The sequence below is a fragment of the Corvus cornix genome, chromosome 3 (genome assembly GCF_000738735.6).
Source record: "Corvus cornix cornix isolate S_Up_H32 chromosome 3, ASM73873v5, whole genome shotgun sequence".
Lineage (NCBI taxonomy): Eukaryota > Metazoa > Chordata > Aves > Passeriformes > Corvidae > Corvus > Corvus cornix.
This window is the reverse complement of record NC_047056.1, coordinates 105,530,916-105,549,895: the sequence shown is the minus strand read 5'-3', so window position 1 is coordinate 105,549,895 and position 18,980 is coordinate 105,530,916. Positions and strand designations below refer to the sequence as shown.

General features: G+C 38.2%; 1 protein-coding gene across 10 annotated transcripts in view; it reads left to right on the top strand.

Moving 5' to 3' along the window:
* The window catches only part of PUM2 (pumilio RNA binding family member 2), a 77,412-nt gene extending 60,666 nt beyond the window's left edge, over positions 1-16,746 (top strand). For 5 of the 10 annotated variants that reach the window (XM_039569684.1, XM_039569682.1, XM_039569679.1 and 2 more), the window contains 8 exons: positions 6,123-6,390; positions 6,923-7,052; positions 8,635-8,769; positions 9,024-9,161; positions 10,832-10,957; positions 11,500-11,621; positions 12,892-13,084; positions 13,807-14,090. In XM_039569684.1, coding sequence (XP_039425618.1) covers positions 6,123-6,390; positions 6,923-7,052; positions 8,635-8,769; positions 9,024-9,161; positions 10,832-10,957; positions 11,500-11,621; positions 12,892-13,084; positions 13,807-13,938 — 1,244 coding nt within the window. In that variant the 3' untranslated portion in view covers positions 13,939-14,090. Of the gene's footprint in view, positions 1-6,122; positions 6,391-6,922; positions 7,053-8,634; positions 8,770-9,023; positions 9,162-10,831; positions 10,958-11,499; positions 11,622-12,891; positions 13,085-13,806 lie in introns of all 10 variants that reach the window. The other 5 variants (XM_039569683.1, XM_039569681.1, XM_039569687.1 and 2 more) reach the window with 2 other exon arrangements.
* Positions 16,747-18,980: the final 2,234 nt, after the last annotated feature.

The following is an 18,980-nucleotide window of genomic DNA, read 5'->3' as shown; positions in this document are numbered from 1 at the left end:
AGGGACTATTCCTGAAAGGTGAAGAGCATGTTCAGATGCTCATTGATTTGACAGTGGAGGGCACTCACCTTTTGGCAGTATCGGGCCAACAACTGATTTTTCTTCCCTTGCAGAAGCCCAGTAGAGTGCCCAGTAAGAATTATTGGTCCTTTATCTATTACATTTCCACAGTATGACATGCGAAGGTGCATTATTTTTGTTTCTCCTCCACTGTGTTACCACTTTAAGGACATTTTAGGTGATGTGTTCAACAGTGAAGTGACTTTCATTAATGATAAAGTAGAAAAGTGAGCAGTGCTCACAATGCAAAACGTACCGAAAGGTGATTTTTGAATCAGTCAACCTCATGGCCCAGATACTTTGCCAGGAAGGCAGTAGTTTATCACCAGGCTGGTGGAAGGGAAAAACAAAAAAAAAGGCATTTGTCAAAGAAGTAGCAAAGGCATTGTCAGTGGTGGCTCTCTGTTATCAGATGTATTTTTTAAGGAATGCTGAAAATAATTTCTTAAATTTTTTTGGCTAGTTAGATGACATGGGAGCTCAACCTTTCTTTAAATAAAAAAATAAAATAAAATAAAAAATCTAAAGAACCCCCACCACAGTATACAGTGTATTTAGAAGATAATGCCTCTAACCTGAGGTTACCTAATAAAATTTTTCTTTCCTGCTGCAAATATTTGCAGTCACTTAATTTGGATGCTAAAGTCATGCAGTGAAACTGGATGTAATTCAAGATTGAGTTGCCTGTTGCTCCAGTAACTATTCAGTGCACAGTCCCATGCTTGCAATAGGCAGCCTAATCCCCTATACTTCTCTTAGTGCAAATAAAACAGGAAAAAAAAAAATTAAAATGCCTACCAGAATACACCTTAAGTGAGAAATGTGTGAGTGATTTGTATAACAAGGTTAAATAATTAAAATATATTACATTTGCAGTACAGTATCCCCTTCAAGGTTAAGTGCTGAATACCCGAAGTAAAACTGGGCAAGGGGATGTTTCAGCACGTTTTATTTTTTTTACTTACCTTTTTTCCTTTTTCAGGTCTACAAAGTTCACCTTTGGGCTGAGACCAAGCATGGAAAGTTTCAGCCCAAATGGAGGCTTTTGAGAAAGTTCTGAACATCTGACAATGGGGTTATCATGGAAATCTTTTTCTTTCTTTCTTTTCGAAGTACTCTCACCATAGTTTTCATATTGCTGAAAACTATTCTTAAATCAAATTTTGGAAGGCATTATCTAAAATTTAAAACATTCAAAGTTTTGTTTGTTTCATGTTTGATAAATGTTAAAAGATTTTTTTTTTCAGTTACAAGAAAATAGACTGTGATCAGTATAGAGGATTGCCTCTATCAGCAGAAATTGTTAAATACTGACTTTGACCCATTTTGAACTGTTTGGCAGTGTGAACTAAGCCTAATAGCTTGTTAAAATCATGTACTAGATCAGTGTGTAACTGCCAGAATATACAGTTGTACTCTGAAAATTGACACAAGCTTGTTGGCTTCCGTTGTGTCCTCTTTGTCTTCCAAGTGAAGTGGACCTTGATTACTGATAAATGTTTTGCTACATTGCAAAATCAGCCTGAAATTGGGAAAGTGAGATCTTCTGGATATTTGCTTTTACAAAAAATGCAGAAAAATGCAGTGTTTTTTTAGCCTTTCTGCCCTGTGCTTTATTTTTGCACAGTTACATTCAAAGTGCACCATCTCAGAGTTTAAGACCATTTCTGCAGTTGTCAGTCTTGTTATATTTATTCTGGTGTGTTCATCAGCTGCTCTTGGAAGCATGTTTTGTTCTCAGATACAAAAAATAAAAATAAAAAATAAAAGCTTTCTCACCAAATGAGAAGTTATACCTGATATCAACAGGGAGTGTATTTTAAGAAGGGTATGTTTATCATGCAGTCACTTTTCAGAGTAGAACATTGTAAGTTCATGTCTGCATGCAGTTTCCATTGGTATTTTGATAATGCCTGTCAAATGCAGCTCTCCCTCCACCTTCCAAACTTGTCCTGCCTGCTTGTATCAACAGGTTCAGCTAAGTTTAACTCCTGTTTTAAAATGGACATCAAACTCGGTTGCTCCTGTTTCAGCCACCAGAATCTACAGCACAACACTGGGAAAGGGTGCATGGTTTTATAACCCCTTTGTCAGACACTGCTGCAATTTGTAGCTTAAAAGAACAATTTCCCTTTTACAAGAAATTTGTGATATTTTACTGTTTTTATCTCTTCTCACCACCTTTTTTCCAACATCCTAAAATAGCAATGTGCTAATGACTTTGTGCTAGTGTCAGTTTTCCTGTATTTGAAGGGATTTGTCAGTTGTCTGTAACTGCTTCTTTACTGTAATCAGTTGGAGCAGTAAGGTCATGAATTTGAACTACCCTTTCACTCCCAAGTACAAGGAGCTGCAGGAGGAAGTGTTTTTCCATTGTCATAAAAAATCCTTTTAGATTGGTAATCCTTACCCTGTTTGATGGTACACTGCAGCATTTTAAGAGTAGAGTTTTGGTGTAGGGTAGGATTTCTAAAATCTGGGCTTTCGGAGGTAATTATTTTCTGTGTGTTGTGAGCCAAGCTTGTTAGCAGTTCAGATTGATGTTTTACCTTCAGAGATGGTCATTCTGGGTAAGAGTAAAGGAAGGCGCCTTGGCAAGGCAGTATGGGGAGCTTTGCATTGCCTCTGCTGTGTCCCTCCTCTGTAGGGCTTCAGTAAACTAGGTATAATAAACACTTGCAATGATTCCTAAAATATACATAGATATGTATAATTCTATTTTCCATATGAAGATGAAACTTTTATCTGAGGATGAGATGAAGCTCCTTTTTTACAGATGAAAAAATACTCTGTAGAAATTAAGTTCAAAACATTTATATACACGAGTGTTTTACTAGAAAATACTGCTGACACATGTAAATAAGTTACTATGCAGTAGATACATTTTCTGTCTTTATTAAAAGTAATCAAAAAGATGCTTTGATAAATACAGACTAATGCTGTCAAAATAAATATGCCTAGATCTAGTTTTTAATGTTTTTTCATGTTCTCTGTAGCATATAATAATATGCTACCTATGTTAAGGAGTCAGTAATTTAACATGCTTTGTGTCCTTGAAACTTGGGCTTTGTTTTAGATTATCTATATCCCCTTTATATCTCTATGCCTTTTCCTCCCTGTGGATTAGTCACAGGGATTTAGGTTCAATTAAATTGTAGAACAACTTCATACTACTGAGTGCTTTGGAGATCTTTGTTTTATGAGATCAGAAGTGATAGCTAATTGATATTTGAAGAATGAAATGCACACTTCTTTCCCCAAGAGTTTGGAACTATGTGGCTATACTAATGTCTAATAAGTGTTTTAATTTTTCAGTGCCTTATTCAGTAGGGTATGTTCCCCAAATAACTTACAAGACCTAGGCTGTTACTTTCCTAGTTTGGAGTAGAAAATAGGCCATTGTACTCACAATTATGTCTGCATGTAATAAGTACCTAAGACAATATGCTTATATTTTGGGAGTTTTACTATTTTTCAAATCTCAGGGTTGCCACTGAGCCGTAACATTTCTGTAATTAAAGATTAAATGAGAATAAAAGCTAATTACTTATTAAATGACTCTTTTTTATAATAGTGTCCAGTGTTTTACAAGGTTCTGCTTTCTGTGTGCTTCTGAGATCACAGGCACAATGGATGTGCTTTCTTAATACAGCCTTCCTGTGTTACTGTCCTGCTTAACGTGACTGTCTGAAATAGTTTCACAGGCTAGACAGGAGCCTCCCAGTTGCAGCATAGTTGTCTTACAAGTCTTAAAAAGTGATGGTTCCCAAATTAGACTGAAAAAAGGCTTGATAATTCTAAGCAGGAAATGTATATTACACATATATAGTGTTTTTGTTAAAAGCTACCATGTTTCTTAATTTCTATTTTAGTTTCTGGATAAATTGTTGCATTTAATTTATAGAGATGAAGGCTCAGTTAAAAAAAACCAAGCGGAAACAATTCCTGATTCACATGTGCAATTCTGTGACTGTGTATGTTGACTGTGAGCATATGATCAAAACTGCCCTGTTAGTTTCTGGCACAGAATTGAGCATGCGATCAGTGGAGCAATAGAGATGCTGCAACAGGAGAGTAGCCTATAACTTCCTTTCAGATGGGCTCTGGTGCCCTCTCGTGATATTAAATAGTGTTACTGCACAGCTGATACAGGGAAGCCAGGATTGCACTCATATGTTTACATAGTCCAGATGAGAAATGCCATCATTTCAGCTGCATTACTTTTTTTGTTCTTTAGAAGGCCATTCCTAGAGGAGAAACTACAGCAGAGCATCACTCTGCATACTGCTTCACCTGCAGAATGTTGGGGGTTTTTTATTCTTTTGTTTGTTAGTACCATGTTGCTGCCAGTTCTTTTCTGAAAATAGTGTTTGTCAGTGGAAACTAAAACTGATAGTTACAAAAACTTGATTTTCCTGTCTGTAAAGAATTAAGAGGCTTTAATTTAAAAGAAAACCTAGTGGTTTTTAAAAGATATTGTGGGGCATAAAGTATTTATTGATGCTTGTCACCGAATTTTGAAGACTAATTATAAAATAAATATTAATTATTTCTATTTTAGGGCATAATACCATACAGTGCAATCAATGTGATGCTTGATGTGTCTTGCAGAGCATTAACATCTCAGGTTCTGGTACTGGAATTTGACCTTTTGAGAAAGATAACTTTACCATTAATACATTGCCAGTCCACTGTAACAGTGTTGTTGCCTGGCCTTATAAATACTTGGAACCAAGAGAAGGCTTGGCTGGGGCACAGTCACCTTTTTTCTTTTTCTTTTTTTCTTTTTTTTTTCTTCTTTTTTTGCCTTTTTTTTAAATTAAGTTTGTAATAGAGCACCATTCAAACAGCACATACTGCAATTTGTTTTAAATTCAAATGTAGGTATTTATTCTGTTGATTTTGAAAGGGCTTTAATTACAATGTCACTTTCTAGACAGGGAAACAAAATGCTTTCCTTTTCCAATTCATAGTCAATACTTCTAGGGAATGTTTGGTTTTTTCTTTGCTTAGTTTGGTTTTAGTAGTAGAATTGAGGTTTTTGTGTGGGAATTGTCTTCGAATATTTCTGCTTGTAGTATAGTAAGGGTATCCCTCTAAAAAAATACAGCAGTTGGGAAAGATGCTTTGGATGCTTTTTATGATAATTGCTGCCTGTTGTAAAGTGGAGGGGAGAGGCCTGCTGGAGGAGTTCAGAGTGACACAAACTGATCAGAGTGCCGGGTGTGAGGAGAAGTGCATAGGATTGGGGGGTGACAAGAGCTGTAGGTGGAATCACTAGTGAAAAGGAGTAGGCCCTTGACATAGGAAGGCAATTTAGTTCTTAAAAAGTAAGGAAGGATGAAGTGTTAGTGAGAGTGATGAGTGTTTGTGCAGTGAGGAAAGGACTTCATGTTTCTGAAAGGAGCTTCAATTTTATATATCTGTGGTTGTTTGAGAATTAAGTAGAGTATTTTTGTTACCTGGTTTGAAATTTGACGTATTTAGTGCTTAGAAGAGGTACCAGATTGAAAGCTCGGGATGCTGAAGTCATCAAATAACCTGCAGGACAGGTACAGCATGACAAGAGGCACCACACGTGCCTCCCCAAAAATGCCCTTAACACGCTGTAAGTTGGAAAGGTATCTCAGTAGGGACTGAAGGGTAGTTCAGATTTCATGGTCTATTTTGACACAATTGGCTAACTTCAAGACTACTAACAAGGGTATAAGCCAGTATGACTCATGAAGTGGAAATCTGCCCACTAAGCTTAAGGCCCACTCAATTCTAAAGTTTCTGTAAGGCTGAGTGGGTGCTCACTTTACCTGCCTTGATATATTCTTCTAATGACATTTCTTTTCCTGGTGCCCTCACGTAAAATAAAAATGAGGAGGAGAATGGTTTTATTTATTGCAAGATAAAGCTATCTAACTCCTGCAACCATAATGAGGTAAAATGTAAATAGCAAGACAACACTGTTGTTTTCTTTGGCTCCAGGGTGTATCCGTAGTTTTAGTGCACTTGCTGTTTTGCTGTTGCTCGTTTTCCTCACGGCCGTTGCTGACAGAGCTGCTTCCTTGTAGGAGGACTGACAAATGGTAGTGGTCGCTATATTTCTGCAGCCCCCGGAGCCGAAGCCAAGTATCGCAGTGCGGCGAGCACCTCCAGCCTCTTTAGCTCCACCAGCCAGCTCTTCCCTCCTTCGCGCCTCCGCTACAGTAGGTCTGACATTATGCCTTCTGGACGCAGCCGATTGCTAGAGGATTTCAGAAACAATCGTTTCCCTAATCTTCAGCTAAGGGACCTTCTTGGACATATTGTTGAATTTTCCCAAGACCAGCATGGTTCTAGGTAATTCTTATAAGACTAGTTAATAATACTTCACTGCTTTGATATTGCTTTATTAACATCAAACATTTGAATGAGGTGCTTGTCATCTTAATTCAAAGCACGCCATTAATTGGAGCACACACTGACCTTCTCTAGAAAATTTCATTGTAAAAGTAGTACTAATTTAGCTGCCTGTAGAAGTTCTCAGTGTAGAAATAGCCTCATAATTAGACTTTTAAACTCTAGTATTTAGGTATCAAAAAAAGGCGTTGATTAAGAAAACAAAATATGTGACATCTGGAATGTAAAACTTTTTTGTCAGTACATCATCAGGTACTTAGTTACTGTTATTCTTTTCATCTTTAATGCTTTTCAAATGAAAGTTTTTAAGTCAATTTTACAAAAATGTATCCTTTTATATGCAAAGGCACTACTTTCATTTTAATAAATTTTATAAATGCTTTCTTTAGAGTGTTGAGGTGTCTCATTGAAACTGTTTGAGAGGTTTTCCTGTTGTTGATGCAAAGCATAATGTACCTTTTTTTGCCCTTAGATTTATACAGCAGAAGCTGGAGCGAGCTACTCCAGCTGAGCGCCAGATGGTATTTAATGAGATCCTGCAAGCAGCCTATCAATTGATGACTGATGTGTTTGGAAACTATGTAATACAGAAGTTCTTTGAGGTAAGCATAGCACTAAGTCTATGGATGGACATGCAAATGAAGTGCTGTAAATCTGATTAAATTTAACTGGTCTTTTTCTTAACACCATAGCAGAATTCTACATGACTTCCACAGAGCCCAAGTGTGTAATTCTGCATACATGTTTTCTGTTCTGTATCCAGTGCTTTTTGTCATAATGGACACAGTTTCTCCTTACACTGGTGGTGCATGTATTGGTGAACACTGGTGAATGCACAGGCTGCACGTTGAGGCTTCACAAGCCTTTTAGCAGAACTTAGAGAGACTTTCAGGAGATGACAGGGGACTTAAATATTTGAAAGATGCTTTTTATTGGTTACTGGATCATGGTACAGAATGGGTCTGGAAAACACCCTTGCACTTAAACAGCTGTGTGAACTTTATCCAGTGCTCTCTATGAGGAAACTCCCATAAAATATATTGAGGCAGAAGAATTTTGAGTAAGGGGTATCTATCATAACATACAGCCAATATTGCTACAACTAGTATTTAAAACAGATTTGTTTTCTGTTAAAAAATATGTGGTAAAAAAAGGCTTTATCAAAAAATTACAAGATTTGGCTTGCAGAGAGAAGAAAAAAGTAATACCTGTGTCCTGGGAAAAGTTATATGTAGAAAGGGTATCTAGTATAGTGTACTTTAAATCAAGGGCCACATCAAAGAGTGGCGGAGAGAAGGTGAAGCTGGAAAATGTCCAGTAAGGAATAAGATACTTGCTGTAAACAAGAATGTCATTTTTAGTGAGTAATCTGTGAAACAATGTGCTCACTTTTTTACTTTTTTTTGTTAACCAATCAAAATATCTTCTGAAAAGTGTCACTGACATATGATGATATGGAAGATCTTGATTTTGCTCAAGGGTCATTATTTGCTGTTTTTTCCATAATGTTGAGTTGGATGAATACTCAGTTAATCATTGTCAGTTGAGTGTTTTCATCTTAATTCTGCAGAACAGTTGTCCAGAAAAAAGCGTGCATGGCCTTACCTGTAGAAGGGGACCTCGGTTCAATGTTTAAGTAGGCAGGTGATGTTGGTCGCGCTTTCTTCAGAGCTGACTACAGGTGTTAAGTTTGACAGTTCTCAGCAGTGCTGCAGGAGTATTGCTGTGCCTGCAGCTGATTGTCCCAGTGGTCACTTCAGTGTCCTCTCTTACAAGATGTGAGATACACTGACAGTACAAGTTTTGAGATAGCAGGAAAAGTCTGATTTGGACTCATACCTAATAATGACCTGTGATCCATGTGCCTGGTATAATTTATTTTAAGAAGTGGCTCATTGCACTTAAATATTCCTACAGACAGACAAATGAAAACTACATAGATTTCTTCTGTTGTCTTTCAAGGTCATGCATTTGACAGCAGGTATGTGACTGGATATGGAATATTACAAAATGTTGCATTTAGAAAAGAAAAGCTTCTGCTAATTATACCCACCAAAAAAACGAAGTGAAAAATGATTCAAATATTACAATCACGTACATCTTGAAAATACTTACTCTGACATGTAAATTCCAGCATGCTGCAATATGTCTTCATTTGTTAACAGCATATTTATTTTCTTTTAGTTTGGAAGTCTGGATCAAAAGTTAGCCCTGGCAACACGCATCCGAGGTCATGTTCTGCCATTGGCCCTCCAGATGTATGGCTGTCGTGTTATCCAGAAAGCACTCGAGTCAATCTCACCTGACCAGCAGGTAATTGTAAGTTAGAGCAATGATTTGATTTTATTTTATTTATTTTTATTGTATCTATCTTTTTACTTGATTAAATTGTTGATTATTCCCTTCATCATGAAATATCCTATGGGCTAAAATAGTTGTTTAAATGAAAATACTGAGGTTCACAGTTAACACCAGTGAATATGAAGATTGGAGTCAGGATGAAATTAACTTTTTCCTTGTTTAAGTGGGGGGAAATATCATCGTAAAGACAAGGATAATCTTTGTTTTTCCAGAATGAAATGGTGAAAGAGCTGGATGGCCATGTTCTGAAATGCGTGAAAGATCAAAACGGAAACCATGTTGTACAAAAATGCATTGAGTGTGTTCAGCCCCAGTCACTCCAGTTCATCATTGATGCATTCAAAGGACAGGTAGTGTCAATGGTTCATTTCCTCTTTGCAGGATGCTTAGATTTCACAGAAAAAGATTTGCAAGTCTTTGTCCATCATTTGCATGTACAAGATAGTGTTTGGCACTTTGTTATTTTAAGTAGAATGAAAAAGGGGATGATGACATGGAAAAGCTGTTGGAGAGACAGTTAACATGCTGTGAAAAGATTAATTTGTTGGGAGAGGAGGCTCTAGAAAGACTTGTTTGGATGTATTATAAATACACACAGTGGGTGTCATATAAATACATACAAAGGACCTCGTGTGCCCAGGCTTTGTGTTTCTGTTTTGTAATAACACCATTTCACATTTCCTTCACAACTCTTGACAGGGCCATTTTTCATATAGTAATAAAGTATGTGCTCTCTAGCATATATTTTTTGTTAAAAATGACATTTTCCTCTCCTGTTGCTTGTGTTACACGTGTGTCTTTCAGTGTTTCCCAATGAATGTCAGTCCTTAAGGAACTGCAGTGATGAAATACACTAATCTGTTCCCTGCATATGGGCTAGTGTGGAGTGAAGGGGGTGTCATATTTGTTTACTTCAGATTGGGGTTTTTGTTTTGTTTCCAAAAAAAGTTATTACTATAAGATTGATATTGTGCTGCAGGCTAGTGAATATGCTGCAGCTAAATAACATTTTAATCCTCTGAGACAAGCGTGTACTTTTATAGTCTTGAGAAGAATTGTAAAAATCTTACTAACTTGGCTATATAACTAAATTTTACTTTAATGGATGGCCAAGTGTATTTTTCTCATAAAATCTACAGTATCTTTCTCATTTTACACAACAGCAATACCAGAATTATAGTTGTACATAGTACTAAATTGCATACCAAGGTTTCTACGGTTGTGTCTTTTTACACCAAAAAGTGTGTATGAGGTACATGAGATGCATTTTTTAAACTGTAAATAGAGCTCCTTGACTAAAGTGTGAGTGTGTTTATTTACTGAACATCCATCCTGAGCGCCAAGTAATTATATATAGAAAATATTAGCTAATATGAAATGGCAAATGAAAAATGATACACTTATGTGATATTACTTACCATTTTCTCCTGCCTGCATCATTTGAATTGATGCCTAATCATACAAGATTCTGTGTTCAGTCCTGACCAACACTGAAATTCTTGGAATTAATCCCCAAACCACAAACCTAGCTTCTAGAGAAGCAAGCAGAAGGAATAAGCAAGATTTGGCTGTACGTTTTGAGTAGTTATTTGCAAACTTTGTAACTGGGAGCCTGTTGTGTATGCTGGAACATGAAATTGGTGAAAATCAGCCACCATAATCAAATTCCTTTTTATAAGTGTCAAAGTCTTAAAATTTGAAAATTAAGTAAAAAGGAAAGCCTGAAAGTTGAACAGCACTTAACTAAGGGTCGTGCTTCCAGGCTTTCCTTTGCAGCTGTGTAGGCTAGAAACATTGTAATGAACAGTTGGGTTCTTAGTTACATGGTTTCTGGAGTCCTTGACACACAAAAACCTGCTTTTTCATCTTTTCCTGACTTTTGCTGGAAACGGAATTCTGGTCTTGGCAGACAAAACTTTTTTAATAGTAGTTGGTATGTTCAGTTCCAGTTTGAACACAGTAATTGCAATAGATGTGAGCTTTGGTTGGTTTAACTTCAGTTTGCAATCCTATTTTCAAGGTATTTGTACTTTCAACTCATCCATATGGTTGTAGAGTAATTCAGCGTATTCTGGAGCACTGCACTGCTGAGCAGACTTTGCCAATCTTAGAAGAACTGCATCAACACACAGAGCAGCTAGTGCAGGTTAGTGCGCGTACACTCGTTTGTAATGCACTGTAGAGTTTTTTGTTGTTATCATAATTTACTCCTGTATCCTAGTTTAAATGCGTTTGCCTCTCTTTTTGGTTTTGTAGACATTGATTTTTTGTTTTTCTTTCCTTCCATAGTTTTAATGAAAATGAATTTGGAAGTTGGGAGGCAAAGAAGATATAAAAAGCCTTTTTCTTACACTTTTGACTGTAGCTTGGTGTTCAGGGGAATGTTACAGCTGTTAAAAAAGTATGATCTTAAATTTAAGGACTTCTTTCTTTAAGAGTGTAAAAGATACTCTAGCAAAACACTGGTTTTACAGATTATTTACATTTTTCATGTAAAATTTGTGGCCCATTAAGTAATTCTTGATGAAGTATGTTTTGCATCACTTTGCTACTGTAATGTTGACATTATTGTATTTTCCTTTTATTCATGCAGTTAGTAATTTCATACTTAATGCTCATGTACAAAAGCTGTCTGTATTTATTACTTGGTATGAACACAAAAAAAAATTGAAGTCATCTTATTTTCAGGATCAGTATGGAAATTACGTTATTCAACATGTACTGGAGCATGGTCGTCCTGAAGACAAAAGCAAAATTGTTTCAGAAATAAGAGGAAAAGTTCTAGCTCTGAGTCAGCACAAATTTGCCAGGTACTGGACAATTTTCATATGTTAAAGATTCATTAACCTTGTAAATATATTGGATTTATTTCATGTGTTACAAAAGGGATGCAATATTTTTTTTTTTCTATTGTGTATCTTTCATCCTGAAATTTCGTATTTTTATAGAGATGAATGGTAGTGATATTTTTATACTAGGTTTGGGGAAGGGAAGAGGCAAATGTTCTGTAACAAAACAAAGGAGGTTCTGTGGCTTTATGGGATATGGCTTTTGTTCACTTCGTGCAAGCGCAGGGAACAGGTTCCAAGCTTTCATGTGAGGATGCCCAGAGCCAGGTGAAAAGCTCTGCTGGAACTTGGGTGATGTGCTGATGATGATAAGTTGGGACTTGCTGACTCTCAATCCAGTCTAGCAGTTTGCAAGTATAACAAGGCTCGCTTTAAAAAGTGATGGTTCAGTCTAACAAGGATTTTCTGCCTTAGTCTGAAAGTCTGCTGTAGGAGGCCTGAACTATGCTGAATTTAGAACCCAAAACTTATTCTTCCGTGCTTTTTGCTGAAATATTTTTGCTGAGAGGATTATGTGCCTTTTGCTAAGGAAAAATAGACCTCAGAATTCATTCTGGGTGATTTAGTGAGACTAGCCTTGTCACCGAAATGAAGTAGAAATCCCTTGTGACATTATGGGGGCATTTGTTTTAAAAATTGCTAGCAAACTAGTTTATCTGGACTTTATTTTTCTTTTCCTGAATAGAACTCTTCATAATCCTCTAATTTGTTTAATTTCTAAAGCACAAATTTAGGACCAGGATCATTTTGCTGATGGCCTTTCCAGCTTCTGGAAGGTTAGGGACTTGCTCTACAAAAGAATATTTGATGGAATCTCTGATGTCGGCATGCTCCTGGAAAGTGCATTTATTCAAAAAGCAGGAATCTTCATATTTGGCTTTCTCTGTTGTGTTTTCAAAGGGCCCACAACCAAAATAGATGTGCTAGAACACATCTGCAGCCTTAAGTCCAGTATACCTATGTAGGTCCAGTGGAAAAGGTCTCTCCTACAAAATAATAAGTATCAGAAAATAACCTTTTCACATGGGTGAAATAATAGGGATATATAATGTTGTAACTTCCTCAGTCATCGGACTGGAGATTTGGAAATGAGGAATTGATGCATTTGCAATACAGTTTTTACTGGCGTTAAGAGCCCTGAAGAACTGATAAACTTCCAGATAGGTTTAAAATGGTTACCTGAAAGAATGTTACACCTCCAGTCCCATCATGGACTTGCCTTATTTTTCAGCAACGTGGTAGAAAAATGCGTGACCCACGCGTCCCGTGCCGAGCGCGCCCTGCTGATCGACGAGGTGTGCTGCCAGAACGACGGCCCTCACAGTGCCTTATACACCATGATGAAGGACCAGTACGCCAACTACGTCGTGCAGAAGATGATCGACATGGCCGAGCCCGCCCAGAGGAAGATCATAATGCACAAGGTATGTGTGTGCATGCTGTGGTGGTGCAAAAATACCATCTGTGCGAGCTTTTCTGCCAGAGCACCTTTCCCTGCAAGTGTAAGACTCACTGCTTCTGTAATCTAGAACTTGATGTATAACCGTGGCATTCAGTGGAGCTTGGCAAAGCAGAAAACGTTCAGATCTCTGAGCACTGAGCTAAAAAAGGAAAGTTTCAAAAGTTGGATTTCATCTCCTGTCTTTGTGCCAGCTTTTATGTGAAAACACTTTCAACAGAAAAATGTATCTGTCATCACTGTTAATATAACAGAAGAAACACAGGTTTCTCTTTTTATTTTCTGGTTGTGGGTATAAATCCATTCTGCAGTTCCCCCTAAAGAGGTTCCTACGCTTCCTAGCATAGAAGCACATTTCTACTTAAGAATATCCAGACATGGAGAAAAGTGTTGTTGCCATAATGGCCCAAGGCTATTTAACACAGGGCCCAGGATATTCCTGCAGGAGCTCTGCTTCCCCCAGTCACCAACAGGGCTCTCCCACAAAAGTACTACCTCCCTTTTCCTGCAGCAGGAACATCAGTTATTTGATGAGCCAAAATCACCAGTTTTGCATATTTCCAGAAACTTCCAAACTTCGAAATACTTGTGTCTTCTGGCATCTTTTTGCATAATTCTTTCAAAGTGTAGTTACTTCTACTTGAAAGTGTTGTGGATGTTTACAAAACCAAACGTTTCTTATTACAGATTCGACCCCACATCACGACTCTGCGTAAATACACCTATGGCAAACACATTCTGGCCAAGCTGGAAAAGTATTACCTGAAGAACAGTGCTGATCTGGGGCCAATTGGTGGACCACCAAATGGGATGCTGTAAAAGACAAAGAGAAATGGAAGAAAAATTAAATTGTGAATTATCAAAACCTACAACTTAACTCTAAATGTTCTGATTTTTTTAAATCTATTTATTGACTTTGTTCATCCATTTGTAAAATTTTTATTCTTGTGTATATTTTTGGGGAGTGAATTGTTAGAAAACAAAGAAAAAATATCTCCAGCCCTGATCCGGAGACCTATCAGATTGGATGGCTGGCAAAGCACAGAATGCCTGTATATGATGTAATTGTATCAAAATAGCTGTCACATATTTTGTAAATTTTTACCTTGTAAAGTCACTGAAATAGTTTTTAAAGGGAAAAAGTACAGTATTCTTTTAATACACTGGCTTGCAATCTGGTAGGTCTACCCAGCATCATAGCACAACAGGTTTATAGAGTTGTATATAGAATTAATCCTTATTTTTCCCCTTTGTGTGAAGTCTTTTATACCAGATTAAAATTGATCAGCTGCATAAACATTATTTAACATGTTGAAAAGTTAAGTTGTATTTTGGTGGTTCACAACATCCTATCCAAATAACAAAAAGGGCACAGCAAATTAACGTAGGGAAGAACAAAACAATGGAAACTTTAAAATACTAGGTTTTGGCACTTGCTGTGGATACAGGTTTTTTTAAATCATGCCCTAAGGTTTTCTCTAGCAATGTATTAAAAATAAAGTGCTGTATATACTTATATATGTAATTGTTGTACAAGGTAGAGGGATTAAAATGATGGTGGTACTTCCATTCAGCAAAGTACTCTGTTGGAAAAGGAGTAAAGCCTGTATTAACTTTACAGTCAGTTTTACAACGCAGGAAGAGTAGAGATTTGTATTTTTTTATTTTGCATATAGAATTGTAAGGATTTGAAAGTGTTGAGCATTTATTTTGCTTTCTCACTGTAGATGCGAAAAATAGGTAATGATAAAGAGAAGGGGCCACTGAAAAGTAAACTTGATAGCTCAACATTTAAGCATGGTTGATTAACTATTCAGATAGCTTTTTGCTTCCTATAAATATATGCATTGTATACGTGTAGTTAATAGGTGTAAGTTTACAGTTTGAAAACAAATCTCTCGTTTCGATGTTTATTACAAAGCCTTGCTAATTTAGTAGTGATGCTTACCTTGGTTGTACAGATGTACATTTGTAAACCTTCATGCTGTAAATGTAATTTGTTTTACTCCTTTTTGGGACAAAAATTTGCATTTTAGTGTATATTCATATCCCCATTCCCTTCTTTCCCCCTGGCATATAGTGTTGTATAATGTAAATTTATTTCAGCAAATCAAGAGTGATTTTTTTAAAATTCTATCTTTATATGGTTTCAAAAATATGAACCGGCTTTCTTTTTATCTATTGTGAGAAACATTATGTTTTGTTTATAACATAGCTGTTGATTCTGTTCATATGGACACTTTGGGAAATCAATCTGTTCAAATTTTAAATCAGGATAAATAAGCATAGTAAGAAGTGGACTGAAATATTTGGTTATCACAGAAACCAATGCTTCTTCCATCTTAATAAATGTGGCATGATTTTTTTGTACAGAAGAGTACTGTATTTTTGAATAGCCTTCTCCCAGCGTAAAGCAAATATGTATGATAACTGTCGATTTTTTTCTCTGGACATATGACATTGTAACAGTAACATAAAGATGATGTACATATACAAGCGGCCTTATGTACATTTCCCAATGATCTTTTTAAGGTAGAATTGTGACCATATGTGTATAATTAAAATCCTTTTTAATCCTTTGCCTATGGAAATATTTTGGAAAAAGCTTACTTTGTATATTCAGTTTCTGAAAGATAAAGAAAGTGCTTTGTATGTTGTTGAAGTAAGTATTTTGTGTAAAATGTTCATTTGGATGGCTTAACCTAAAGTTTTGATCAACATGATAGTTTGGAAACAACGTCTTGAGCATTGATCAAATAAAAGGCTGTTTTGGTAGGGGTGTGATCATGAGAAAGAAAATAGTAGTGGTATAAACTTGTGTGAGGAATTCTGTCATGTTACTGTTGATACCAGGGTTACATAACTGTTACTAAAGCAGACATCTGAGGTGCTGCGTTTCTAATGGTAGTGATAACTCATTAATAGGCAAATGGGAAAGTTTCTTCTGGCCTACTTCCAGTGCCTGCATGAAGTGAGGTAGTAGGCCTTGTTATTTTGAGTAAGCACAATTCTAATTGCCAAGTAGTTTTTGCATGGCAGTTCACAAAATTCCTCTGCAGAGGTACCAACCCTGTCATTGGAGCCAGAGCTTTCCCATAGTCGCCCAAAGGATGACTTCTGAGCCACTTCCTTGGACACATCAATTCTCCTCAGTGACTATCTTTACCCTGTGTACCTGTGCCGTGTGTTATAATCCACAGAGCCGACATTCCTTCAACACGTAAGACAGTACGTCAGGCTTTCGGGGATGTCCAGGCAGAATCTGATAATGTCCCAGTACTTTGTCCCTGCAGCACTCATGCCATGGTTGAATTTAAGCAGTCCTGTAACTGTCATCTTTGGTGCTTTCAATATCTTGAGTATAATCTTCCACTTGCTCTCCTGAGATCATTTGTGCACAAATTCTATCCAGGAACATGAAAATCACTGGATTTCCTTTCAACTATTTTAGGGTTTGGGTAGAACCACTAGACTTTTTGCTCAAGTATTGCTTTTTGATATAGATTGTTTACGGACCAGTTTGTTTAGGTTTGACTCCAGGTGGCTCGTATTGAATAATGTAATGTTCACATGTATATACTGTAAAAATCAAAATGAAAATGTGTGAATAACACTGTGTGAAATATATCTGGTCTTGCGTTTTTCCTGTAGGAAACCAGCCATATTCTCAGTTATCTGACTTACCTGTATCTGTGAAGCTCAGCTTTGGGAAGGTGCTCACTCATATGATCTGATGGGAATTGGGCAATTACTGAAGAACCCTGGATTAGATCATTAAATTTCCAGAGGGTGGCTCTGAGCAGCTAAACCTTCCTGTTTTATAAAAAGGTTTTACTGATGTCTAGTTAAGGCTACAGCCTTGTGACAGTTTCTTCATACATCCCTGGATCCAGGATGAGTTCTGGAGCATTTGAGAGGGTTAGCTTTCAAATGAGACAAGAAATTGTTAGCTCTGTGTCATCCCTGGATCCACACTCATTTCTGTTACTGCCCAGTTTTTTCAAAAGACCATTTTTAGCTGAAGGTGTGGAGTGGACTTCCGGCACAGGAAGCAAGCCTGGTGGGAAATACCTAAGGGGTCACCTGTGGACAGAACAGTCATAATGCCCATCCCTCCATCCCTGACTTTTCCATCAGAACATGGAGAAAATTGAGGTTCTGGGGTCATGATGCCTAGATGTTTGAAAGTGCTGATGGAAATTCAGAAACCGATTTAGCACTGTTCCCTCTGCTGTAAGGAACAGGCATTTGAAGAGATGCTCATGGCTCATGTGTAGTAACACAGCAGTGGGGCTGGCCTCCATGAGAATGATGCTCAGCATTCCAGTAACTCGGAAAACGGCTTAACATTGGGGTGACAACTTCCACTATGTCATTTGGGGAAGTAAAGCTGAGACAATGATTGCAAAAGCATTTTAAGATCTAGTGACTGGTCATTAAAAGTGCAGATTAAATGTAAGTCATGCGCCTGGGGGGAAACCCAGGGTAAACTACAGAGCAGCACTTTGCCCCTGCAGTCAGGGCAGCCGCAGCGCTCTGGTGCGAAATTCTGTGTGGAGCGGTGGCTGGGCACCGCGTGTCCTGAGAGCAGCAGATCCTGCCCTCGTGGTGACACAGTTCTCTGTTGAGTAAGGAAAGGGGAACACATGAGCTGGCTGATCTGAGCTGTCGCAGCCCACGGCAGGGCAGCAGTGGCTGTTGGTTTGCTAACGTGGTGGCTCACATTGTACCAAGCTGCTGGTACCACCTGAAGTCTCAATAGTCTGTGGGCAGCACTGATGTTGTGATGAGCTACAGGCAGTGCTTTACTCTGCCCAAAGAGTTTCAGATACACAAGCACTATCTGTGCCCAAAGGATGCTGATTCAAGCACCTTGTGGCTTGGGAATGAGGAAGCTTGGTTCCTGTTAGGGATGTATCCCTCTTGGGGCTGTGCTTGGTTCCTGGTGTTGGAGGTGTGGGAGAACTTGGCAAGTGTAGATCCTGCCACCCAGGAAGAGACAATCTGTGAGATGCTGCGGAGTGAGCCTGGGGTGTTGGCTCTCCTGTGCAGCAGAGCAGCCCAGGCCTCCCCAGCTCTGTCATCAGAAGGGGTTAAAAACCAGCACTTGCCACAGAAAGAGTCGCATGTTGAAAGGAGGGAAGGATGTCCGTCCAGTGTTGACAGCCCTCCAGAGCCGGTACAGGACATGGGCTTTCCCAAGCTGGTGCAGGAAAGGAGGTGACTGCTTTAGTCAGGAGAATGAACCAGATCCCAACATCACACATTAGGTGGCAGAACACAGAGGCTGTGGTGTGGGGGAGTGACCACCCTGCATCCAGGCGGGTAGTGGTAGGGAAGACCAAGCTTAGGGATTTAACAGAACTGTTGGTGCTCCTCAGTGAGGTGGTGCAGGAGCGTTTTCTCTGTAGACAGAGCCTGCTCCCTCTGCAGGCTCGCTATGTGGTTAGGGAGCTTGCCCAGCAAACGAGATGCTTGAATTAGTTTCCTTTACCAGCCTCAGGGTTTTGAACCTACCTCCCTCACTTCACAGGCATTTTCCTAACCACAAGGAGCTGGGCGGGTTCACTTTCTACTCCTGAATTTGGGCTGGGCTTTTAGCACAGCTTGAACCATTCATTGCGTCACAAAGAGCACAAGATGGAGCATGACTCCTAAAGCACGCAGGTGGGAGTGGGTAGGTTCTGTGCCTGAGATCCTTGTCTCCACTTCTATTCTCCCAGACTCAATGCAAAATGTATCTTGGGAGCAGCATTCCCCCATCATTATCAGACTGGAAACTTTCCAGAGGCTTTATAAAAATGCAGGAAGACCTATTCTAGAGACCCTCTTCCTTTTATTAGTAAGAACAAATGCTGGAA